This window comes from Diospyros lotus, chromosome 4 (genome assembly GCF_014633365.1).
Source record: "Diospyros lotus cultivar Yz01 chromosome 4, ASM1463336v1, whole genome shotgun sequence".
In the NCBI taxonomy this organism is placed as follows: domain Eukaryota; kingdom Viridiplantae; phylum Streptophyta; class Magnoliopsida; order Ericales; family Ebenaceae; genus Diospyros; species Diospyros lotus.
Window position 1 is genome coordinate 29,233,342 of NC_068341.1, and position 26,820 is coordinate 29,260,161.

At 39.6% G+C, this 26,820-nt stretch overlaps 1 protein-coding gene across 6 annotated transcripts in view; it reads left to right on the forward strand.

Annotated features, from left to right (window-relative positions):
- LOC127798705 (sulfate transporter 4.1, chloroplastic-like) overlaps positions 1-26,820 on the forward strand; it is a 94,107-nt gene that overhangs the window by 52,420 nt on the left and 14,867 nt on the right. For 5 of the 6 annotated variants that reach the window (XM_052332256.1, XM_052332258.1, XM_052332253.1 and 2 more), the window contains exons 10-12: positions 2,560-2,687; positions 2,977-3,018; positions 3,519-3,635. In XM_052332256.1, the coding sequence (XP_052188216.1) occupies positions 2,560-2,687; positions 2,977-3,018; positions 3,519-3,635 (287 nt within the window). The remainder of the gene's footprint in view (positions 1-2,559; positions 2,688-2,976; positions 3,019-3,518; positions 3,636-26,820) is intronic. The other variant, XM_052332255.1, reaches the window with a different exon arrangement.

The window sequence follows — 26,820 nt, forward strand, 5'->3', positions numbered from 1 at the left end:
CCTTGATGCAATCCTATTGTAATTTTAAATGGTTCAGTATCCCCTACGCATGTTCTGACCCTTGTCTCTGCACCATGATACATGTCCTTAAGGGATTGTATATAGGCTATTCGGACTCCTTTCTTCTCTAAAACCCTCCATAATACTTCTCTAGGGATCCTATCATAGGCATTTTCTAGATCTATAAACACCATATGTAGGTCCTTCTGATGCTCCCGATACCTTTCCATTAGGCGTCTCAGTAGGTATATAGCTTCCATTGTTGACCTACCAGGCATGAAACCAAACTGATTTTCTGAGACCTCTGTTTCTTTTCTGAGCCTCTGCTCTATTACTCTCTCCCAGAGTTTCATGGTATGGCTCATTAACTTAATTTCTCTGTAATTTTCACAGTTTTGAACATCTCCTTTGTTCTTATACATAGGGACCAAAGTACTCTTCCTCCACTCATCTGGGATCTTTTTTGATTTAAGAATCGCGTTAAATAATTTCGTTAGCCAGGAGATGCCCTTTTCTCCCATACATTTCCATGCTTCTATTAGTATATTATCTGGTCCGCCTTATGATTTTTTATCTTTTTTAATGCTTGTCTTATTTCATTTGGACTTTGGACTTATGCGTCGATAAAATGTATAGCTCACGTTCCCTTCGGAGTTACTAAGATGTCTCAACCTAACTCTTGTGTCGCCATCATCATTGAATAATTTTGTGAAATACTTCTTCCATCTCTCCTTTATCGCTCCCTCATTCACTAATACATTTTGATTTTTATCTTTTATGCATTTCACTTGATTTAAATCCCTTGTTTTTCTTTCTCTTGCTTTAGCTAATTTATATATATCCCTTTCTCCATCTTTTGTATCAAGTCGTTTATATAGATTCTCGTATGCTTTTGACCTTGATTCACTAATAGCTTTTTTTGCTTCCTTTTTTGATTCTTTGTAATTTTGTTGATTTTTTTCATTGTTGCACTGATATATAGCCTTATAGCAATTTTTCTTATTTTTAATTTTCAATTGTACTTCTTCATTCCACCATCAAGACTCCTTAAGGTTAGGGGCTCTATCATTTGTCTCTCCAAGCACTACCTTTGATGTGCTTCTCAAGGCATTAGCCATTTCTCTCCACATTTGGTTTGTTTGTCCTTTTCCATTCCATTCTCTTCTACCCCTTAATTTTTCTTTGAAGATTAGTTGTTTCTCCCCTTTTAAATCCCACCACCTGATTCTTGGATTTTGTTTTATGTGATTTTTCTCCTCCAATTTCTTACTTGGACGTCAAGTACTAGACGTCTATGTTGAGTAGTCAAACACTCTCCCGGTATCACCTTACAATCCCTACAACATACCCGGTCCTCTTGTCTCATGAGGAAGTAATCTATTTGGGTGCTTGATGTGACATTTTTATGTGATTAAGTGTTCGTCCCGTTTTTTGAACCTAGTATTGGTTATGATGAGCCCATATGCCATTACAAAATCTAGAATAGACTTACCCTCATTATTAATTTCCCCGAATCCATACCCTCCATGTACCTCTCTATTGCCGTTTCCGTCTCTACCCACGTGACCATTTAAGTCACCTCCTATAATCACTTTCTCTCCTATTGATATCATTTGTATGAGTCCCTCTAGGTCATCCCAAAATTTTGCTTTTATCTGCTCACCTAGCCCCGCTTGTGGTGCATATGTACTAAAGATATTCATAGTCATTCTTCCTAGAATAACCTTCACCATAATAATCCTATCCCCTATTCTCTTTACATCCACTACCTCATTTACTAAGCTTTTATCCATAATAATCCCCACTCCATTTTTTGTTCAATCATTTCCTGTGTACCATATTTTATATCCATTTTCTGGCAAAATTTTTGCTTTTTTCCCTACCCATCTCGTCTCTTGAAGGCACATAATATTAATCTTTCTCTTAATCATTACATCTACCACTTCCATAGCTTTGACTATTAATGTTCGTATGTTCCATGACCCAATCCTTAATCTATGATTTTGTTTTTGATTTTAATTTTGTTTTTGGTTTTGGTTTTGGTTTTGATTTTGATTTTGATTTTGATTTTGGACTAACTTCTTTACCCACATCCGTCCAAGCATATGCGGGAACCTTTGCTCATTTGTCACTACATCCGGGCGCCGATGCAGCGGCCCTAGCTCACTTGACACTACACGCGGGCAGTGTAGTGCGTCGCTATGAAGGGTTATGCCCACAGTATGTGTTTTTATTTTTTTTTTTACTATTTGAGAATGTCACAATTACTAGAATTATACCCACGTATTTATTTTTGAAGATTAGGGCAAAAATAGAACTCCTAATTCAGGCCTATTTAGGTTTCAGGGGCTCCAACCCTGAGCCCCCCTGCCTGCTGACCGGGTAGTGGAACCCCTGGCTTTGTGTAGATGTCATAAATTGAATTAGGCTCCACATCTCCAACAAAAATTGACACTTAAATGACTCTAGGCTTCATTTAACCATTCTATAATTATGAGATGCTTCTAAAAGATGCTTCTTCTTCTTCTTCTTCCCTGTTTTAACGAGTATACCATGTAGGCTCCTTTTCTAGGTCAGCCGTCAATCATGAGAGTGGAGCAAAAACTGGATTATCTGGATTTGTGATGGGCATTATAGTGGGTTGTGCTCTTTTATTCATGACTCCTTTATTTAAATACATACCCCAGGTTAGTTTCTGTGTTGATTCTTTAATTACCTTTTTATTATGAATTGCTTTAGTAGTCTATATATATTGTTTTAATCCCCGAAACTATGATTTGCTAATAATATCATCTTTTACTGACGTTTATGGTGTCCATGGTCAAGGAACATAGAACTTTGGATTGAGTTGTTACCTTTTTGCCTATTATTTAAAATTCTTCCTCTTGGTTTTACATGCAATATCATTTCAGTTACTAAAAAGCAGATGCCTTCTTGTTGCTCATAACGTATTCTTGGTCTCAATCACCTCCACAGTGTGCTTTGGCTGCCATTGTGATCTCTGCTGTAATTGGGTTGGTGAGTATCCTAATTAGATCATGAAGTCCTTGCATTTACTCAAGTCATCATGTTCCTTGAATCCAGTTTACTTGTTTGATGTCCTTAGTTGTTTGAGCATAACATATTGGTAATCATCTTACATTGTTTGGAATCTACTTTTTACACTCGTACAATGTCTATGATCTAAAGGTATGATATTTTTGGCTTAGCATTTTTCTCTGTTATAAAAAATAAATTATTAGCTTCCTTGGTCTCTGGCCATCCTACAGTAGCAAAGGAGGTTGTCTACAACTCAGCCTCCTTAGTTATGGGACACCAAAAATATCTGTTTAAATTTTACCGTGCATGGCTGGCCAAGTACATAAAGTAGTTCATCATCCAAGAATGGAATCTCTCATTAGGTATTATTGTATCAGGCCTTATTTTGTGGTTATTTGCCTACATAAATCAGAGTGCATTTTTACTAGTTACCTTCTTTTACTTTCAACCAGAATTCCTTGTGACTGATATTCTTGCAGGTGGACTATGATGAGGCCATCTTTTTATGGCGTGTAGATAAGAAAGATTTTCTTCTTTGGAGCATTACTAGTGCAACCACACTGTTTTTCGGTATAGAGATTGGTGTCATTATAGGGGTGAGTATGATATATATGTTAGTCTATATTTTTTGATAGGGTAATGCCAAGGTTAAAGTGCAATAAGTGCACCTTATTTTTAGTTTTCAAACAGATTGTATTAGTTGATTAAATATATCAAAACATAATGCATTTATCATCAACTAATAAAATTGTTTGAAAACTGAAAATAAGGTGCATTTAATGCACCTTATATGAAAACAAGGTGTATTTATTACACCTTAATCATTGCCTTTTTATAAGTATGAAATATATTTATTTAAACATTAAACATTCCAACATCTTTCTAGTTTTATCATGTACTAAACTTGCTTCAACTTTCCATGCCCCAGCACTTTCTATATAAATATTTCCAGTTTTTGCTAATTATCAGCTTTTCATACAATCCCATTATCCTCTCATGTTGTTTATTAAAAGTCTAATATTTGTTTTTTGACTTTCCGTTCCAAACAAAATAAAAGGTAAGTTGGAGTGAAGATGATGAAGTCAAGATGATTGGGACTCATATTGATAACCAATAAAGTTAGTTTTTGTGATTACTGTTTTTTGATTATATCTTGAATCATTAGGCCTTTTAACAGATTAAATAGAATTTAAGTGGTATTAGATTCCCATATTATGTTTGATTAGTTTAGAAGGGTTTTAGGTTTTTTAGGGGTCTTATCAAACATAAATATGTATTATTCATGTAAAGCAAATGATGGTTTTCAAGATGAAAAATAAATTGAATATTTAGAAGAGCTTTGGGATCCCTTCCTCCCTCCTCTCTCTCTGTACTTTCCTACAATAGTTTTCCTGTATCTCTATGCTTCTCAAGCGTTATCCCTTTGTTCTTCTCTTTCTTTTACCTATTTGCCTTTCTCTAGTCTATTGATCCTGCCTAATGTAGAATCTGAAACAAAAGAATAAAAGTAATCCTAATTACTAAAATCAATTTCTAAATATTCAATTTCATAATTAAAGTCTGTTTAATATACATGTTTAAGGGGTTTATATAGATTAGAGACCTTAGCTAATTAGGAAGTGTATCAAAGATCAAATAGTATCCTAACTAGAATGGAAATATAATCTTCCTAAAACTATTTAAGAAAGAAATAATCAAAAATACTCTAAAACAAATAACATAATATATTGATAATATCTTGTAAAATATTCCCTTCCCATCATTCTCTTCTAGTGGGAGAAAACTTGACATCTAGTCTTGTAGATCTTTAGGCTCAATCTGGAGGATTAGCCCAATGGATGCGAAAACTTTAAATAATCGGTGTCAATGAGATGGAATAATTGGTGTTAATGAGATGGACTACAAATACCATTCTAAGAGCTTAAGATCCAAAGCTAGAAAATCATCCTTAAGAATCCATATAGCATTTGGACGTGTTTGGTCCTATTTGTGATGTAGGACGGATTTGGGGCTCAAGCTCAAAATAGCATTTATAATACTAGTCAAACAGTATTTTAATTTATGTCTATTTTTTGTCTTTTCAGTTTTATGTTTATTTTAGGGTTTAGGGTTGTTAGTAGTATTTAAACATATTCTCCTCTTCATTAATGTTAAACTTTGAATGAAATTATTTTGTGAGTTTTACTCCAAATTGCTGGTGGATTCTAGTTTTGTTACTCTTATCATTGGTGGATTCCAGTTTCTTTGTTTTTGAAGGATTTCACTAGAAATCCTTTGTTTCGTGCTGCGTCAAGTGGTATCAGAGCAAGTTCTCATCAGAGCCAGTGCAACAAGCTTAGACTTGTTCTGCGATTCCTCGTGGGTGCCAAGCTTGAGGATTTTGTTCTGCTGCAACATTTCTCTGGAAATTTTGAGTGGAAGATCCTCAGCACCAGCGACTCCAACACTGATTTGCTTCCAGTCATCTTCTTCAACACTGCCCGTCGCTCTTCCCGATCTGCCATTGCTGTGCCGCGCTGTCACTCTTCCAGATCCGCCATCGCCCAGAAACACGCTGCCCAGATCCGCCATCGCCAGAGTCACCAGCGCTGCCGTTCTTTCAGATCCAGCACCAATAACCCCAGATCTGGCACCAGCGACTTCAGATCCACCATTGCCACCCAGATCTGTTGTTGCCAAGTGCCTCGCCGCCTTTGATCGTCGCTGACCATTGCCATTCCTTCCTCCATCGCCACTCGGCAAAGCTGCCGGCACCACCGCCACTTTCAGATCTGCCATCGCCAAATCTGCTTCCACCTCACCATGTTGTCGCTGCTTCACTAGTGACTTCCGCTCCGTCCGGCACCTTCCCCCCCATCGCGATGCCCAGCCGTGCCAACATCAACCGTCTCGTCATGTCGCGCCGTCGCCAACGACCACTTTCAGATCTGCCCTCATTGCAGTCAGATCCACCATCATAGCAACCAGATCTACCGTCATTGCAGTCAGATCTACCATCACAGCAACCGGATCTGTTGTCGTTGCAGCCAGACCTGTCATTGCAGCAACCAGATCTGTCGTTATTGCAACTAAACCTCCCACCGCCGCTAAGACCCAGATCCACTTCCACCACACTGCCACCCTTCAAATTTGTCACCCGTCGTCGCGTGCTCATCCAGATCCGGCTGCCATCATTCAGATCTGTATCGTTGTCAACAGCTCTGCCCAGATCTGCCGTCACTAGCTATCACCACCTCTGATCTGCTGCTGCCACCTCGCTCACCTAGATTCGACCCCCGCTGCCCAAATCCGTGCCTAACTCACCTAGATCCGACCACTATTGTTCATATCCCCCCCTAGGTGGCCTAGATTTGACCGTTGCTGGCCAGATCTGCTCCTTCTTTATCGTGTTTCAGCGAGTTTTATCCATGGGTGACACACCGCTACTGATATGCCTTGAAAATCGCACTCGTATTCGGTTAAGGAGCATATTCAAAAATTGGAGTAGATATGGGTTTGAACCAAGGCAAAAAGGCGAAGGAGCAACTCCAGATCGAGGGGGTGAAGACCCACTCGGTCATATAACAGAGTGGGTGGAGGCCCCTTCTCCCCAATCGGTCATATGACCGAGTGGGGGGGGGAGGCTAAACCTTTTTTCCCTTCTACTCTATCAAGGGGCCAAGGATCCAAGAGTCTCGTGACTGAGTGGTGTCTTCCACTCACGTCACTTCCCTCGAATACGCCATCATGGCCACGAAATTCTCGGGATGGGCCACGAAACTCTCGGGATAACCACCACGTGTCCCCCTCCTCCCTTATATAGGAGGCATCGCCTCTGACCTCAAGTACGCTCTCTTTGGCATTCTAAGTACATTCTTGCGCTCCCGCTCTCAAGAACTGACTTAAGCATTGGAGGGTTTGCGCAGGGATACCCACCCACGTCCCTAACCGTGCGTTCGTCTTACAAGTCTCTCGGTCATTAAGGGTCACTCGGTCATCAGAAAGCCTCCTATCAGATCCAAAGAAGTCTCCCGCTCATCAGGTCCCCCGTTCAAAAGTTCACGAGTCTCCTGTCACTCAACATACCCAAGACTCTCAGGACACTTGGTGGCGAGACTTTCTGGACTCTCAAGACACTTGGTGACGAGACTCTCAGGACACTTTGGTGATGGGACTCTCACGACTCTTAGGACCCTCAAGACTCTCAGGATTCCCGATACTCATAAGACTCTACACTCTCGAAATTCTCGTGATCAACCACAAACATTGTATTCTTCCATGATTAAAAATAGATTGTTGTATTTTGGTAACAGCAATTGGCGCCGTCTGTGGGAAGAAGGACAAGAAGTCAACTTAAGATATGGAAAACACCCATGGATATCAGCGAACTCTCTCTCAAGGTGTAGAAACACGTCCACCTCCATGAGACTCTTAGCAACAGGGAGCGCACCCACCTCCACGGGACTCTCACCCACAGGGAGCACCTCTACCTCTTCCAGACTCTCAGTCACAGGGAGGTGCTCGCTCTACTTCCTTGAATCCACAGGTGGGGTACTCGCCAGCCCTGCCTTCACTTAACATCATCTCAAAGGCACACCCCACTGATCAAGCTGCGACTTCGGGACAACCATCGCTTATGGTCCCGTGGGAAGAGTATGAAACATTAAGACAGCAACATGTTGAAGGTATGCAAGCACTTTGGGACATGGTTGGGATACTCCAAAGCATGATGCCTGGAGGGACTCTGCCCGATACCTTGAGAAGGTTTATGCCTGAACCTATGCCGCCACACAAGTCTCAGCCTGATTTGGGAGTTGATTCCTATCGGGAAACCACTCTCGACTCTCATTCTTGGTCTTCTCCCCACCGGGAGAATAGGCCGAAATCACCACCACCAAGGAAGAATCCCCACACTGTGCCCAAAAGAAATGATAATCTGTGAATGGAGGATAAGGCTAAGAGCCCACAAAAGAGGAGGTATCATGAAACCGTGGCTAGTATGGCCACGGGGGGAAAATAAACTCAAGCTCGTTGTCCCGCTTATAACCCGGCAGCGAGAGAAAAACAAATTCAAGCCTGTTGCCTTGCTTACAGCTCAGCAATGAGGGAAAAACAAACTTGAGCCCATTGCCCCGCTTATAGCCTGGTAATGAGGGAAAAACAAACTCAAGCCCGTTGTCCCGCTTATAGCCCGGCAATGAGGGTAAAAACAAACTCAAGCCTGTTGTCTTGCTTATGGCCCGTCAATGAGGGAAAAATAAACTTCAGCCTGTTGCCCCGCTCATACCCTAACAATTGGGGGAAAAATCCAAACTCATTGTCCTGTATATGGCTCGACAATGAAAGGTAAATCCTGACCTGTTGTCCCACTCATGGTCGTAAGGGTAAAAGGCATTCAAACCCAAGGTATGAATCTTATTACATAGGATAGTTAAAGAAGATGAATGTTAGGAACAAAATGACTATACGCAAACGGCTTCCAAAATGCAAGAAAAGTATGCCAGAAAATACCCGAAATTTTGCAGGGCTGAATACTCTTTCGCCCAGCTCCCTCGGTCAAAAGAGTAGGGAGAAATTGATATGCCCTGAAAATTGCACCCATATCCAGTTAAGGAGCAGATGGAAGCATTTGGAGTAGAGATGGGTTTGAACCAAGGCAGAAAGGCAAGGGAGCCTCTCAAAACTGAGCAGGTGAAGACCCACTCGATCATATGACTGAGTGGGTACTCGGTCCTATGACCGAATGAGTCATGTTCTTGTTCTTGTGGGGGAGAAGAGACCCCCAGTCACTCGGTCATGCGGTCATATGACCGAGTGAGTAGGGGGTCCTCATCCCTTTCTCTCTTCTACCCTTCAAGACATGAAGAAGCAAGACTACCCACATGATCATTTGACTGAATGGGTGTCTCCCACCCACGTCTCATCCCTTGGATACACCATCACAACCTCAGAACTCTCAGGATGGGCCTCAAAACTCTCGAGATGGGCCGTGAGACCCTTGGGATGGGCCACGAGACTCTCGGGATAACCACCATGTGTTCCCCCTCTCTCTCCTCTATAAATAGGAGGCCACGCCTCCGACCTCAGGTATGCTCTCTTTGGCACTCTAAGTACATTCTTGCGCTCCCGCTCTCGAGAATTGACTTAAGCATTGGAGGGTTTGCGCGGGGACACCCACCCGTGCCCCTAACCGTGCGTTCGTCTTACAGATCTCTTGGTTATCAAGGGTCACTCATTCATCAGAAAGCCTCTCGTTAGATCCAAAGAAGTTTGTCGCTCATCAGGTCTCCCATTCAAAAGATCACGAGAGTCTCCCGTCACTCAACATACCCAAGACTCTTAGGACACTTGGTGGCGAGACTCTCCGGACTTTCAAGGCACTTTGGTGATGGGACTCTCAAGACACTTTGGTGATGAGGCTCTCAAGACACTTTAGTGACGAGACTCTCTAGGCTCTCAGGATCCTCAAGACTCTCAAGATCCGTGAGACTCCTAAGACTCTACACTCTCAAGACTCTTGTGATCAACCACACACAAATTGTATTCTCCCACGATTAAAAATAGATTATTATATTTTAGCAACAACTACCAATCACCAGGGTAGATTTGGACTCCCAAAACGGGCGGATTGATGATCTCACTACTCAGATTGGGGAGATTTGTCAACTATTGTTACAAACTGTTGGACACAATAGAGGAAACAACAATGAGTTGAATGTTAATGCTGATGGTCGACGATGAAATAATAGGAGGCCTATAATAGGAGAGAGTGACTCGGAATCAGATGATGATCTCGAGAACATGCCCCGAAACCACAGTCATCGAAACCGAAACACCTCCGATGATTATAGGATCAAGGTAGATATCCCTCCGTTCTCGGGAAATTTGAAGATCGAAGATTTCTTGGATTGGCTAGTGGAGGTTGAACGATTTGTTGAGATCATGGAGGTTTCAGAGGAGAAAGTAGTTAAGATGGTGGCTTTTAGATTGAAATTAGCAGCTGTCATGTGGTGGGATCAGTTGCAGAAGATTTGCCGAAGACAAGGGAAGAGTAGGGTTCGAACTTGCAGAAAAATGAAACAGCTTATGATGGATTGCTTCCTACCTGCAAATTATGAATAGATTTTGTATCGCATGTACTTGGGATGCATGCAGGTAAATCATACAATGTTAGATTATACCAACGAATTCATGCGATTAATTATCGGAGGCTGATAAGAGAGCGATCAATTATTGGAGGGTTGCTCAATCTACTGAATAGTTATCGTTCGTTCCGACGAACAAAGGAAAGACCCCACAACAAACCCAAGTCAACCCTAGTAACAGTGTTGTTGAGAGCGGTAATAGGGTTACTAATAGAGGTTTAGCCCGAAATCCCCCTCCAAGGGAGAATCTGTATGCCAGACCCATGGGAGATACTTGCTATAGGTGCCACAAGCCTGGTCATCGCTCCAGTAATTGTCCAGAATGGAAGCAGGCTAACTTACTAGAGGCTAATGGAAACGAAGGAGAAGAAGAAGAAAATGCGATAGTGGATGATGACTATGATGGGGTCGAGTTTGCTGTTGAAGAAGGAATGGAGAGACTAAATTTGGTATTACAATGAGTCCTGTTGTCACCTAAGGAAGAGGGACAATGTCATATCATTTTCGGTTTGCTTTGTTCTATAAAGAATAAAGTGTGAAGTGATTGTAGACAATGGAAGTTGTGAGAACTTTGTTTCGAAGAAATTGGTGAACTTGTTGCAATTACCAACTGAGAACCATCTCAGTCCTTATTCACTCGGTTGGGTGAAGAGGGGCCCATCAGTCTAGGTTGCTAAAACTTGCAAAGTACCCATTTCTATTGGCAAGTATTACAGAGACAACGTGGTATGTGATGTTATTGATATGGATGCTTGCCATATTCTTTTAGCTCTTCCATAGCAATTTGATGTGGATTCAACCTTTTAAGAGGTGTGATAATGTAGTGATTTTCACGTGGAAAAGTCACAAAATTGCCATGGCTCCTCTCAAGTAGACTCAAAAATCAACTAAGCCACGACCAGAGAGTTTCCTTACTCTTACAAGTGGTAAGCGAGAAATTGCAGATTCTGTAAGAGGCATTGATTGCAACTACCTAGCAGTGGTTAAAGGGCTTATGGTGGCTCGTAAAAGGGAAGAAGACGTTCCGGTTGAAATACAAAAGATATTAAATGATTTTCAGATTTTGACCTCAGATGAGCTACTAGACGAGTTGCCTCTCATGTGAAACATTCAACACCAAATTAATTTCGTGCCAGGGGTCAGTCTTCCAAATTAGCCTCATTACCGATTGAACCCAAAGGAGAGTGAGATTCTGAGGGAGCAGATTGAAGATCTATCGAGGAAAGGATTCATAAGAGAGAGAATGAACCCATGTGCAGTACTCGTCCTGTTGGTGCCTAAGAAAAGTGGGACTTGGCGCATGTGTGTTGACAGTCGCACCCTCAATAAGATAATTGTGAAATACAGGTTTCCCATTCCACGATTAGAAGACATATTGGATGTGCTTGAGGGTTCTAAATTATTTTCGAAGATCACTAAATGCGCTCTTGGGAATAAGATTCGAAGCGTATGTGGAGATAAGCCAAAACAGTGGGATTGTGCATTACCTCAGGTTGAGTTTGCCAACAATAGTGTAGTTCACACAGCTACAAGCAGGGCTCCATTTGCTATTGTGTACACTAAAGTTCCCAACCAGGTAGTCGATTTGGTGAAGCTACCCTAAGGTAACGATAAGGGTACAACTGCTGAACGCTTGGATGAAAATGTGATTGCTGTCCGTGGGGAAGTAAAATAGAAATTAGAAAAGACTAATGCAAAGTATAAGGCAACGACAAATGCTCACCGACGAACTAAACAATTCCAGGAAAGGGATTCAGTGATGGTGTTTCTGAGGAAGAAGAGATTTCTCGTCGATACCTACAACAATGCCGCCTACATTCTTGATCTGCTAGCTTCTATGGGAATATATAGTACCTTCAACGTGGCAGACTTGTGTGAGTTCCATGAAGATAATGAGCCTCTCTATCCAAATTATAACTCGAGGTCGAGTTCTTCGGAGGTGGAAGGGACTGATGTAGGACGGATTTGGGGCTCAAGCTCAAAATAACATTTATAATACTAGTCAAACAGTATTTTAATTTATGTCTATTTTTTGTCTTTTCAGTTTTATGTTTATTTTAGGGTTTAGGGTTGTTAGTAGTATTTAAACATGTTCTCCTCTTCATTAATGTTAACTTTGAATGAAATTATTTTGTGAGTTTTACTCCAAATTGCTGGTGGATTCCAGTTTTGTTACTCCTATCACTGGTGATTCCAGTTTCTTTGTTTTTGAAGGATTTCGCTGGAAATCCTTTGCTTCATGCTGCGTCAATTTGATTAGGAATCTTCTAGAACCTCCCTGAGATGAAGCCACAATCTCATCATTGAGCACAAAATCTATCATATCCCTTTATCGTAGAAGGTAGTGTAAAGGAGCGACTTGGGAACTTGTCAGAACACTAGTAGGCAAAAGAAGAGGCTCAAATTTGCCTTGGTAAAGTGATAAATCCCCCACATTGAAAACAAGATCAATACTCATATTATTAGGTAAATCAAGTAAACAAGCATTAGGTCCATGTTCAAAAATAATAGAAAATAGGCCACAAGCTTGAGCATATAGTTTCTTGAAAGAATATGTAAGGAAACACTGGTCAAATCATGACATGGCCATTTTCTTTAAGTTCCATAGCTCTATGATGCACATCACATCAATAATAAGTTTATGAGCAACATTACTTATTGCAAGTATAGATCTTTCCTCAACGTGCAAAGGGATGTGTTTGGAAAAATTTTTAACAGGCTTAAAAGTTTGGATCTCAAAGGTTAAGGACACAAGATTTTCTGCAGGCTTGGAAATTTGGGCTTCAAGAAGGGTTTTAGATCAATAGGGGATTGAGGGGAGTAGTCATGAACAATTTGAAGACATATTCTTACTAGGAAACTGATCAACAGAATTGATATAAACAAATTCAGTAGGTGGCAAGATCAAATCCCAATTACTAGGACACTTGAACAAATATCCTAAACTAAGGTTAACAGCCTCTCAAAAGAATAGTTTAGCAACATTTGAAGTATCAAGTGTCTTACTGTGAGGAAGGAAACCTATATGTAACATTACCCAAAATATTCTCTAACCTTAGAATGGGAAGCCTAAATTCAATGACAAGTTTATTGGTGACCTTGCATTCCACACACGTACCAAATTCATCTATCTAAGGGGTGTAGTGACTACACAACGACTGCTATGAGGATCAAAACCCTTAGCCAAGGGTTCATCTTCTTTCTTGGTTGACTTAGTTCTCTCTCTAAGATTCATCTTAGAATGCGGCAAACTAGACAATGGAGGCCTTGGAACTAAATCAATGGCATGTGGAATATCTTTGACGGGTGAGTCAATAGGAAGCTCACTAGGCATGCCATCTTGAAATTCCTCATCAATTTTACTCACATCATATTGTGTTGTGCCATAAATTTGTCTGGCGTCCCCCTGGGCATAGTTTTAATGAATAAATAAAGTGGGCATATTTTTTTCAAAAATAATAACGAATAAATAGTGAAGGAATGATTAATAATATTAATAATAATGGTTTTGAGGGTAAAGCAATCCAAGGAAAAATGGCAAGACTGACTCCTATAAACAGTAAGGTCAAATGAACAGTGAGGAAACTTTTTTTTGGGCTGCTGATGCAAGGAAATGAGTTGCTCCCGGAGGAACAATTTTCCTCCCAGAAGACTGAATTTCTTCTGGGAGGAAAGCAACCAGTAGGCCGCAAGAACCACCTACCCACATGGCTGCATGGCCGTCCAGCTGGAAAGCTGCAAGGGCCAGCTACCCGGAAGGAAGCAAGGGCCTTCTTCCCGAGCTGCTTCCAGCCAGTCGTGCACCTTGCTCCTGCTAGCTGGTTCCATCCTCCTGTGACCTGCATGGCCATCCAGCCGATAGTTCGGAAGACCCAGCTACTTGCATGGTCGTCTTCCTGGAAGGCCACATAAGTATATAATATATATACTAACATGATATACATATTCAATTGCCTATAAGTCATTCCTCCCAAGCAAAGTCCCCCATGGGCCCTGTGCATTAGCCATTTCCAATTGCATTCCGTACTTAACATATGTATGTAGTATGAATATGATTAATTAAGTATGTGATGTACATATAATTAACTCCATATGAAATTACCCCATAGGCCCCACGCATTAGCTTGATCCTGGGACGTAATATCTCTCAGAAACGTCATATTAAATTCAGAATAATAAGCAACACCGGGAATCATACTTTGTCACCTCGAAATTTCTCTCGAGCAGGCCACTTAGAGGCCAAGAACCCGCTCCTGCAGCTCGCTATAAGGCCCACCTTCTCCCGGAGGACTCCCTAGGTTATTAAGTCCTCTGGGGGGGATTTCTCTTAAGCCCGTTTGAATGTCCTCATGCCCAAAGCATACATGTTCATCCCTGACATACTGGTAAAACACTATAAACGACCCCTCTCTTGTCGGGAAATATACTTCTTTTATATTCATTAATTACATTCTTTATTTATATTCAAAACATAGGATCTTGATAATTTGGTATCGAAGTAGTCGATTCTTGGACTGCTATCCATGATAGCCTGAATCTACAAGTTTAGGAGCTATGGTGGATGGTACTCGAATGAAGCAGCTGGAGGCACAGGTTAACTAGGTTAATTCCCTTGTGACCAATCTACAGACTCGAATAGAAGCATTGGAGTTTGGGGAAAGCAAGAATCAGGAAGGTATCTAGTTGCTGGAAAGCAAGCTGGATGCTTTGATGGAAGGTTTGGCCAAGAGGTTGGACAGATTCTTGCAAATGTTTTTCAAGATTCCATAGTTTGGGGATCCTATGTTGGAAGGTAATGGCTTAAATCTTAGACAAAGTAGAACTCCTATAATAGAAGTTTAAAATATGCATGACATGGAGATAATGGCTGATAGAATGAATGATAGAAGGAAGGAAAATAATTCAATGATTAACTCCTATACTCATGGTGTTGTTCCCATGTTAAAATTGGAGATTCATATATTTGATGGCAAGAACCCTAGATGGTGGGTAAGGAGATGCCAAAAGTTTTTCAATTCTACAGCATCGGAGAGTCTCAAAAGGTTAACCTGGCTTCAACCTACTTGAACTATGCCAACTGATGCATGGTATCAAGGGTGGTGAGGCTTAGAGAAGAATGTGTTTGGCAAGACTTTGTGGAAGAATTTTGTGAGAGATTTGGGGACAAGAATATGGCTGATGTTATAAAAGAATTCAATAAGTTGAGACAAGTTGAAATGATTTTCGAATATCAACCAAGTTTGAAGAACTTAAATCACTAATGATCATTAACAACCCCTCTGTTTCGAAGGCATATTTTGTTTTGAGTTTTATAAGTAGCCTTAGTGAAGAACTTAGGCCAACAGTGAAGATGCTATAACTTGCAACAGTTTAGCAGGCAATAGAGAAGGCAAAATTGTAGGAATTGACAGTAGAGGCCATATTCAAGAAGCGTATAATCCTTTACAAAAGAATTGGTTCAAGAGGAGCACAAACTTCATCAGTTACTGATGCGAACCCGAAGTTCTGTTGGAACGAAGCCCAAAGAAACCACAAAAGATTGAAACGAACCCCAAAAAAACCAAAACTGGTTATAAGGCAAAGAATTCCCTTATCTGTTGATTCATGAATCAAGAACCTAGATTAAATTAAAATCTAGACCCATTGATGTGCGGGAACAAGAACCAAGAATTGTGTTGTTGAACACCACAGACTGCCCAGATCTTTGATAAGTTTAGGTCTTGAACGCCACAAAGAAATCAATCATTTGATAAGTTTGAAGTTTTGTTCATTGAAGAACAAGATAGAAAAAGAGAAATCTCTCAAATTCAATTCATAATCTCTTTTTCTTTTGTTTACAATGGAAAAGCTTTTAAATAGGGAAAAATAATTAAATCCTAATTCTACTTGGAAACTAATAAAAATCCTAAACCTAATCATAAACTTAATGGGTTTAAACTAAGAAGGAAACAAAAATCCGAAAAGGCTTTTCCAACTTGTAGTTGGATTGGGCTAACTAAAACCTTCTTCATTTCTACCTTCCAATTGTAACAACTACCATTTACATTGAAGTTCCTACTAACTGATGAGAATCATGGAGGGGCGACTAACAAAGGAAATAGAAGCCACTGATAACATTTCCATTGAGGATGAAGATGGGGAAATTTCATTGCATGCCTTAAAGGGTATTCCACTAATAAAATCATAAAGGTGGAAGGCATGACAAAAATAAGAAGTAATGATATTGATTGATAGTGGCAGTACACATAGTTTCCTTTATCAAAATACTGCAAGGACTTGTGTTGTAAGTTAAAGAATACTTTTCTTTTGTTGGTCAATGTGGCAAATGGAAGTAAAATGTATAGTAAATCCAAGTGTATTGACTTTTTTTGGGAAATGCAAGGACATGAATTTATCACTTGCATTTGTTAAAGTTAAGTTGATGTGATATTGTATTGGGAGTGGACTAGATAAGAACAGTCAATCCAATTATATTTGACTTCAATAAATTGGAGGTTACTTTTGAGAAGGAAGGAAAGAAGGTAACTCTCATTGGCAACCTGGAGATGGGAGCTTGTAAACTGATTTTTGGGAAGAAATTACAAAACTTCTTGAAGACCAAGATGACTCAAGTAGCTCAAATGATACTCAATGTTTAACCGAGGTACTATACTTACTCATTACATTTACTTTGGACTGAATTTGAGGATTTATTTGTAGAGCCTAAAACCTTACCTCCTTAGCGACCATTTGACCATTCTATACCCCTTAAACCCAATGTTAAACCAATTAACATTTGTTCCTACACTTACCCTCCAATTTAGAAATCTGAAAGTGAGAAAATGGTCAAAGAAATGCTTGCTAACTCTATTATCCAACCTAGCCACAACCCATTTGCATTCCCAATCCTACTTATCAAAAAGAAAGATGGTACTTGGAGATTTTGTGCCGACTACAGACAACTTAATGCCAATACCATCAAAGACAAATTTCCCTTGCCCATTATAGAAGATATCTTAGATGAATTAGGCAGAGCTACAATCTTTGCCAAGCTGGATTTAAGGGCTGGTTATCATCAAATGAGGATGAAACCAAAAGATATCCCTAAAACAACATTTCGAACCCATCAAGGCTCATATGAGTTTAAAGTTACGCCATTTGGCCTAACCAATGTTCCTGCTACCTTCCAAGCTCTTATGAACAATGTATTGAGCCCTTATTTGAGAAGCTTTATATGTGTATTTTTTGATGATATCCTTGTATACTGTAAATCTTTTGACCAGCACCTTGATCACCTTAAGGCTACATTTGAAGTCCTCCAATTCAATCAATTGTTTGTTAAAAAGTCCAAGTGTACTTTTGCAAAAGATCATGTGGAATATCTGGGACATATTATTTTGGGTGAAAGTGTTAGTACAAATCCAAAGAAGATTGCAACTATGATAGAATAGCCCAGACCAACCTCAATTAATTCACTAAGGGGTTTATTGGGATTGATAGGCTATTATAGGAGGTTTATTAAGCATTATGGGTTGGTAAACAAACCTTTAACGAAGTTGTTAAAAAAAGAGGGATTTCATTAGAATCCTTAAGCAGAAGCAACCTTCCTTGAGTTGAAAAAGATCATGACACATGCACCTATTTTGACTTCGCTGGATTTTACAAAGCCTTTTATTCTAGAAACAGATGTCAATGACAAGGGTGTGGGGGAGGTCTTGATGAAGGAAGGTAAGCCTTTGGCCTTTATTAGTCAAGATTTGAGGAAGGAAATTGTGTTGTCATCACTTCAGTGGTATCGGATTGGCTGCAAGAGGTGACTTCTAGTTATTAAATCACTACTTGGGCACAAGAGATCTTAACTCAACTGTCCATTAGCCCGAATAACAAACTTGATTATACTTTGAATAATGGATTACTTCAATTTTGGGGAAGAGTTGTGGTGGGAGATGATGACTCACTCAAAACTCAAATATTACAATCATTACATGATTCACCTATAGGTGGTCATTCAAGTATAGATCCACCTATCATAAGGTTAAAGAGTTAGGTGGTCATTCAGGTATAGATCCACCTATCATAAGGTGAAGTAGTTATTCTAGTGGCCTAAACTTAAAAAGATTGTGACTGCTTCTGTGTTGGCTTATGACATTTGCCAACGTTGCAAACATGAAAATGTGGCTGCACCTGGTTTATTATAGCCACTAGCAATTTCGGGTCAAGCTTGGACAAGTATTTCTATGGATTTTATAGAAGAATTGCTTATATTTGAAGGGAAGGATGTGATTCTAGTGGTAGCGGACAAACTTACAAAATTTGCTCACTTCTCAAGTTTTCTCATCCTTTCACTGCCCAAGAAATATCAAGGATCTTTTTGGATTTAGTGGTAAAGTTACATGGTGTTCCTTAGTATATTGTGTCGGATAGACACATGATTTTTACCAATTTATTTTGACAGGAATTGTTCAAGAATTTGGGTATAGGCCTACATATATCTACAGCCTACTGTCTTGAAACGGATGGGCAGACGAAGAGGGTAAACTATGTTCAGTTGTGTAAATAATGGCACACATGTTGTTTTGCTCTTTAATATTGTTTTGATGATGAAAACCCTCATTTGATTTTATGCATCCATCTTTTAATGATTCTCTATAGGTGCAACTAAATTATTTTATTAAGCACCATAATAAAAATCATCCAATGCCAAAACATGTTTTCAATATCCTTGTTGGCATTTGGGAAAACAAGTCTTTTTACGGTCAAAAGGATCATTTATACTTGATATATCAAATTTGGTCATATGCACTTGAATATCAAAACCATGTTTTTAAAATTGAAGGCCAAACTATTGACCGTTTTTCATAAACTGGTCAACCGTTTGTGCTTGAGATGTCGATTGGTTTTCCAAGCCTGTCAATCGGTCTTATGTAGCCTCTCGGCCAACTCTGGTAAACCATTTTTGCCTATGTCAACCGTTAACCTCCTACTTAACAAAGTAGACCCTCTAGTAACCTTGCTAGGCAAAGTACAATGAATTTTGAAGAAGAGATAATCTAAGAGATAAATCTACCAGTTACAATGTCTTTCAAAAATTACACACAAATGCTTAAACAAATAATACAAATGATATACAGTCTTTTTGAGAGAAAAATTTGGAATTGTTGGAGCACTTGAATAGAAATAGTAAAACTTGAAGCTTGCAATGGTTTCTCTAACCGCTCAAATGCACCTTCATGCTGGCATTTATAAGTTTCTCATGACCTTTCATAAGTGCGAAAACGACACAAGCGATTTATAGTGGTTCAGCTCAAACAAACTAATCCACTACCTTACCTCCTCACTAAAAATTTTCAACAATCACTAAAAGCTCCTACTTGATCCCAAGTAGGCTCTCTAGTACAACTGGGATTGCAACCTCCTACTTAACAAAGTAGGTCCCCTAACAACCTTGCTGTAACAAACCCTAGGTATAGAGAACAAACAGAACACGAGGAGAGAAAGAATATCTCGAGTAAAATGTATTAAGAATCAAGAATCAAAGATATAGATTACAAGAGCAATAAGCTGATATATATACTGCTCAAAGCATAACAAAAAGGAACTTCCTAACAACTTAAGAACTAACAATAACAACTAGTCACACAGTCAAATGTAATACAACACCATAACAATCACAACAGGACATTAGATGCTTCCGCACTCTCCTTCAAATCAAACTCCACAAATGCCAAAGTAGCCGTAGAGGAACTGGTGCATACGGGGGACATCCGAATACCAAGCTTAGCACATAAGAACTCAAATCGAGCCTTAGGTAGTCCTTTAGTGAGAATGTCAGCCACTTGATCGGAGGTAGGAACATATCTGATTTCCACGTCACCCTTTTCACGCACAAAGTGAACATCAATTTCCACATGTTTAGTTTTGGAATGGAAAATTGGATTTTCAGCCATGCTCTTGGCAGCAAGATTATCACTCCAAACAATAGGAGTAGACAAACAAGGATACCCTAACTCAGAAAATAGAGATTTCAGCCACATGAGTTCAGTTATGCCAAGTGCAACAGCCCGATATTCTACCTCACCAATTGAGCGAGCAACAACTGATTGCTTCTTGGACGCCCAAACAATAAGATTCCAGCCAAAGTAAACACAAAACCCATTGGTGGAGCATCTAGTGACCTTGTAGCCAGCATGATCAGCGTTAGTGAACACTGCTAGAGTCAAGTCATCTAGTGAGGGTGTAAAAACCAGCCCCATACCAACAGTACCTTTGAGGTAACGCAATAGCCTTTTACAAGCCAACCAGTGTTGGGTCTTAGAATTAGACCAAAATTGACTCATTTTATTAACTGTAAAGGCGGCTATGTTTGGGTGTGTATGTGAGATATTGTAGGGATCCAATTAAAGTTCGATAGAGAGCAGGATTGGAAAATGACTCCCCATCATCAGTTAATGAAATACCAGTAGCCATAGGGGTGCTACACGGTTTACAATTTGACATGGCAGCCTTCTTCAACAGATCAACCACATATTTGGATTGAGTGAGATACAAACCACTGGTATCTCTATAGGCTTCAAACCCTAGGAAATAATTCACTGAGCCTAGAGTTTTAAGAGCAAATTGAGTGTCCAAATTGCGAATACAAGAGGTGAGAGTTGTGGAATCTGAGCCTATGAGGAGGATATCATCAACATAAATCATAACAAAAAGCACATAACTGGATGTCCATTTAATAAACAAGGAGGCATCAAAAGTAGACCTAACGAAACCCCAATTCTATAATTCTATAAGATTGTTCTCAACTTAGAGTACCAGGCCCTGGGGGCTTGCTTGAGCCCATAAAGAGACTTATTTAGCCGACAAACATGATGAGGAAACCTCTGATCAATAAAGCCCTCAGGCTGAGCCATGTATACTATTTTAGTTAGGTCCCCATTACGAAAGGCATTATTTACATCCACCTGTTGAATGTCCCAACCATAGGTAACGACCAAAGAGAATAGGACACGAATTATGGGTGCCTTAATCCCTGGACTGAAGGTCTCGTCATAGTCCACACCAGGGGTTTGATGAAACCCCTTGGCCACCAACTGAGCCTTATATTTTAGGATAGAACCATCAACGTTATATTTAACTCGATAAACCCACTTGCAGCCTACTAAATTTATGTGTGATGAAAAGGGAACCAAGGTCCAAGTATGATTCCGTTGCAGGGTAGTGAACTCCTCTTCCATGGTTTTAACCCATCATGAATCTAAGAGTGCCTCACAAATTGAGCTAGGTTCTAGGTTACTCACTAGGACATGAGGAGAAGAGGCCACAAGCTATTTGGCCTTTGATTGGGTAAGCATAGGATGGATAGAAGGAGCTGGGTTAGCTTTAGGCTTAGGAAGGTTGGAAATAGGACCAAAACCTGTAGAAAGTGGAACTGAAGAAGGTGGGAACGAAGTGTGATTGAAGAGTTTGAAGACCGTGACTGAGATTCTGTCAATATTGGAGCTACAGAAGGTCATATTGTCCGAGGACACTGTGAAGAAGAAGCAGAAACTGCAGAGTGAAGAAAACTAGTAGAAGAACCCGAGGAAGGACATAGAGACTTAGACATGGTAGGAGTAGGCAACAAGAGAGGAAAATGGAAAGTCATTGGCATTGAACTTTACATGATGAGATACATACACTCTCCCTGATGGATGCAAACACTTGTAGCCAACTTGGGTATAACCAATGAAGACACACTTGGTAAGATGAAAAGCAAATTTGTGTTGCTTGTAAGGGCGAAGGTAAAGAAAGCAAGCACAACCAAAGGGTTGCAGGGTTTGATAGTTAGGTGTCTTGTGAAAAAGCAACTCAAAGGGAACTGAAAACTTAATTGAAGCAGCTGGTAGCAGATTTATCAAGTGAACAAAAGTCTGAAAGGCTTCTACCCAAAATTTCAAGGGCATTTGAGTATGAGACAACAAAGTTAATCCCATCTTTGCCACGTGTCTATGTTTTCACTCGGCCACACCATTTTGTTGATGAGTGTAAGGGTAGGTATACCTAGGTTGAATGTCGTTAGCATGAAGATAAGGTAGGAAGGCTTTAAATTCACCTCCATTATCTGTTTGTAAGGCTCTAAGTTTTGACTAAAATTGAATTTCAGCAAATTTGTGAAAGGTAGTGAAAATAGATAGAGCATCAGATTTGAGTTTTAAGGGATAAATCCAAGGGTATCTAGTGTATGCATCCACAAAGAGAATGTAGTACCTAAACCCTTGAACAGAAACAACAGGTGCAGGACCCCAAAGGTCAGGATAAACCAATTCTAAGGGTGTAGTAACTGTGATATCATGTCTGGAGAAAGGAAGTTGGCTAAGCTTGCCAATCTTACAAGAATCACAAAAGACCAAATCAGAAGAACATGATACACCAATTTTATTCAACACACGATTTAGAATAGGAAAAGAAGGATAACCCAATTTATTATGCCATTCCTGACAAGCATTGGTGCTTTGAGCTACATTTATATTATTGGACAACTCATGACTAAATGAGTTATGTCTATTACATGTTGTTCTAGTATTACATGTACTGAAAGGAAACGCAGAGGAAGAAATAGGTAAGGACGCTAGAGGTTGGGCTGAAACACTGTTAGCAGCAGGCCAAGATGTTGGTAGCAGCTGATAGAGCCCATCCTTAAAGATGTCCCCGGAGCAGCACTTGTCTTGTATCTTTGTCCTTAATCAAGCAAATATCCAAGTGAAATTCAACCACAGTATTATGGTCTCAAGTTAATTGAGAGACACTAAGTAAATTTTTCTTCATACTAGAGACATGGAGAACATTAGAAATGGACAGAAAGGTAGCAAGTTTAAGATGAGTGCATAAATGACTAGTACCAACATGAGTAATAGGCATCTTCTTACCATTGCCTACAGTAACTTTGTCCCCACCATTATACGGAGTATGCAAAGACAAGTTGCTCAGATTAGAGGTGATATGATTGGTTGCCTCGGAGTCAACAAACCAGGAGGGATCTGAAAAGGAAGACTGAGCAACAAGATTATCAGAAGAATGTTTAGGAGGATGTCCATAGGAAGAACCTAATATAGAACCAGCCTCATTCATGAAGGCACCATTAGAGTCACTAAAGGCAGCCATGTAAGCCCTTGAATGAAGCTGATTATCACCATTGGACTGACCAAAATCACTAAACTCTGGTTAGGAAATCGCTAAAAGTTTTTGTCAAACCAATGGTAACATTTATCCACAAAATGTCCTGGTTTCCCACAGAGCTAACAATAAATTCAATCGGTCACTCGCCTTTTCATTCTTGCTAGTGTATATGAATGCTCTCAAAAGGTGGGTATTGACCATACTTTAAGACCCATTGGTGGTTTGTCTACAAGTGATTCTAGTGCAAGATGCATATGTGTGAGCTTTATCATATACCTTATTTTTCCCAGATTCAAATTCTCATCTACTTTTAACTCCTCCATTAAAGCTAATGGAGTATTGGAAATTGCAGCCTAAGAGAGGATACTTGGATTAGTACTGTGGAAGTTTAAGTTCATAGTTCAAATTTCTATAGTATTAATCATCTTTGTGTTTATCTGTTATCATGCGGTATTAAACCAATTTTGTGAATGCCTGGTTTCTCCAACTTAGCTTCTCTCTCTTTCATAGTTTACACTCCTATTTCAATTGCTCTAAATTATATTTCCCATGGTCTTTCTTCCTTTGTTTCTATAGAATTTGACAGAAAATCAACATAACTTCATTCAAAATTTACGAAGCAATATATATAGTATAGATGTAACTGCTCCATAGGAGTCAGTTATGACTTAGAAACTGCCAAACAAGGGAAAAAAATATCCTAGAAATAAAATTATAACAAACTGTACACTCAAATGGAATATTCAAAACTAAATAACTACATATTTTCTGCACTCCCCCTCAAGGTAGGTTGTAAATGTTAAGTAAAATCATCTTGGATCTCATATTCTCAAACTTGATCTTAGGTAGAGCCTTGGTTAAAATGTTTGCAATCTGAAGAGTAGTAGGTATGTAGGAAATATTGATAGTCCCGTCTTCAACTTTTTTCTTTTATAAAATGTCTATCTATCTCTACATCTTTAGTTCGATTATGATGAACTGAATTTTTAGCTATGCTTATAGCAGCTTGATTATCACACAATATATTAATTTGATCACTTAATAAAACTTTAAGTTCAAGGAGCAATCGCTTTAACCACATTCCTTCGCAAATTCCATGAGCCATTGCTCTAAATTCTATTTCTGCACTATTTTGAGCCACAATTGTTTGCTTCTTACTGCGCCAAGTTACCAAGTTTCCCCATACATAAGTACAAGATCCAGAAGTTGACTTGCGATTAGTAATAGAACCAACCTAATTTGCATCAGTGAATACCTCAATATTCCTCTTCTTAGTCTTTCTAAAGTATAGACCTTCCCCATGAGTTTTGTAACACCCCGATTTTTCTTTTCAAAATACATACAAAAGGATGCAGAAGATGCATGATGATGTCGGTAACCAGATGACAATCGAGTGGGTGTTATGGAAGCCTTTGCCAACGGAAGCAAATGATCGAACCTGAAAGCTCCACAAGCTAAATAATTAAGGTTTCCACTATGAGTTCTTGAAACAAGTACAACACGACATACCTTGATACAGAATAGGAAACTAGGGACTACATAGGATCCCATTTTACATCGTTTGAGATACATACTTAAAGTACGATAATATGCAAGGTGGAGGTACTTTTACAATCGAAATTAAAAGGAAACAAGCTATTCGTGGACCACCTCATTTCATTTCCTTTGGCTTGTTCCTAGGGCACTTGGCACGTTTGAATATGCTGATGTAAGATATGAAAATTTTAGTGAGTGAATCAAAGGAAGTAGTTCGTGCATGCAAATGAAATATGAAAAAATGTCATGAAACCTCCCATGTGGTAGAGATGCCAAGGTGTTGCAATCACCCCCGCTGATCCATCATGTTCATACACCTCACATGACCTCTCCCTGGTCTAACACAATGGCCCTGACGTCAACTAGCCACACCCACCACAATGATGTATGGAAAGTAAAGAAATATGCTCGGTTGAAGGAAAAGCATGCTATGTAAGTCAACACCCTTACCCAAATGAAGCCAAAATGATCGGGATGTAGCAAAAGTATGCAAGAAACACTCACCTTGTTGGTTTGGGCTTGCCAGTGCACTGTTTACAGTGAGCGGGAATAGTTTTCTGCAGAAATTATAAGTTTTCGTAAATCAAACTCAAAAATATTTTTATATAGGGTTGCAGGGGAAAATTAAAGGAGCAAAACTGGAAATTTTCAAGTAAAAAGGAGTGTGCACGTGCCCTCACACGCTTTCGGAACGAGCCCTCATGCGCCTGCACGCCCAGGCAGAGCTGGCGCGTGCAGTGCACATGCTGGTCGTCTTCTCCGATGACTGCACATTGCAAATCCAATTTTCGACCATATCTCTTTCGTTTTAGCTTCGTTTTGATCCTCGTTCGAACCTACGACACCCTTATTCAACCCTCTACTGAATTATAAGCAAAAATTGGACTTACCTCGTGGTTTTAATGTTGTTTTGCACAATCTACGATGGCGGCCCGAACTTTTCGACGAGGCCTTTTCTTCATCATTCCTGGTAGATTTTTCCCCTTCTTTTGGCAGTGTTTTCTCTCTCAAATTCCCCTCCTTTCCCTCTTGATGAATGCCTAAAAGAACTTCCCCAAAAGCCTTATATTTATAGGCACCTTCTGCGAATCGGGTTGCGCCACGTGTCGCCTCGAAATAAGAGCCCATCATGAGCTTCACGCCATGGTGCCACTTGTCCCTTGATTTTTGTGCCTCATCATTATTTTCTAACTACTCATTCGCCTGTTTGGTTGTCCTAAGTATTTAGTTATAAGATATTATAAGCTTTCAAGGAATTAACGTTTTGGCCCGAGGCACTTTGCTTCTTTTTCACTTGAACCCTTGAATTTTCCTTGAATCCACCAAATGCCTTTAGAATAATGGTCCCTTGCATTTGCCTCCAAAGTCTTCTGAAAATTTTTCATTTGTTCCCAAAATGTTTTCCAAGAACTACACATACACCCTGATATCCCTATTTTCAAGGGATACTTCATTCCTTTAACAACAATATCTTTCAAGGACTTCGTGCATTACAAGTTTTGTTTAGATATCTCAAAATGTGATACTATTGGTTCCTATTCTCTTTAGTGGGATTGTTCATAAATTGACTGGCTGCACTTTCTGCAAAACTAATATCAGGTCTTGTATGTGATAGATAAATAAGTTTACCAACCAGTCTCTGATATTTTCCTTTGTCAACAGGAGCATTTTTTCTTTCCTCCCTATCTTTAGTTACAATCTCCATTGGAGTATCTGAAGGTTTGCATCCAAGCATTCCAATTTCCTTAAAGTAAATCAAGAACATACTTAAGTTGAGAAACTACAATACTTGTCTTGGATCATGCAATTTCCATCCCAAGAAAATATTTCAGATTTCCCAAGTCTCTAACTTCAAATTCATTTGCAAGAAATCTCAAGTTTGCTAACTTCATGATCTCCTATTAGGATTATATCATCCTTATACACAATAATAATAGATATTCTTCTACTAAGAGAACTATTTATAAACAAAATATGATCAGATTGACAT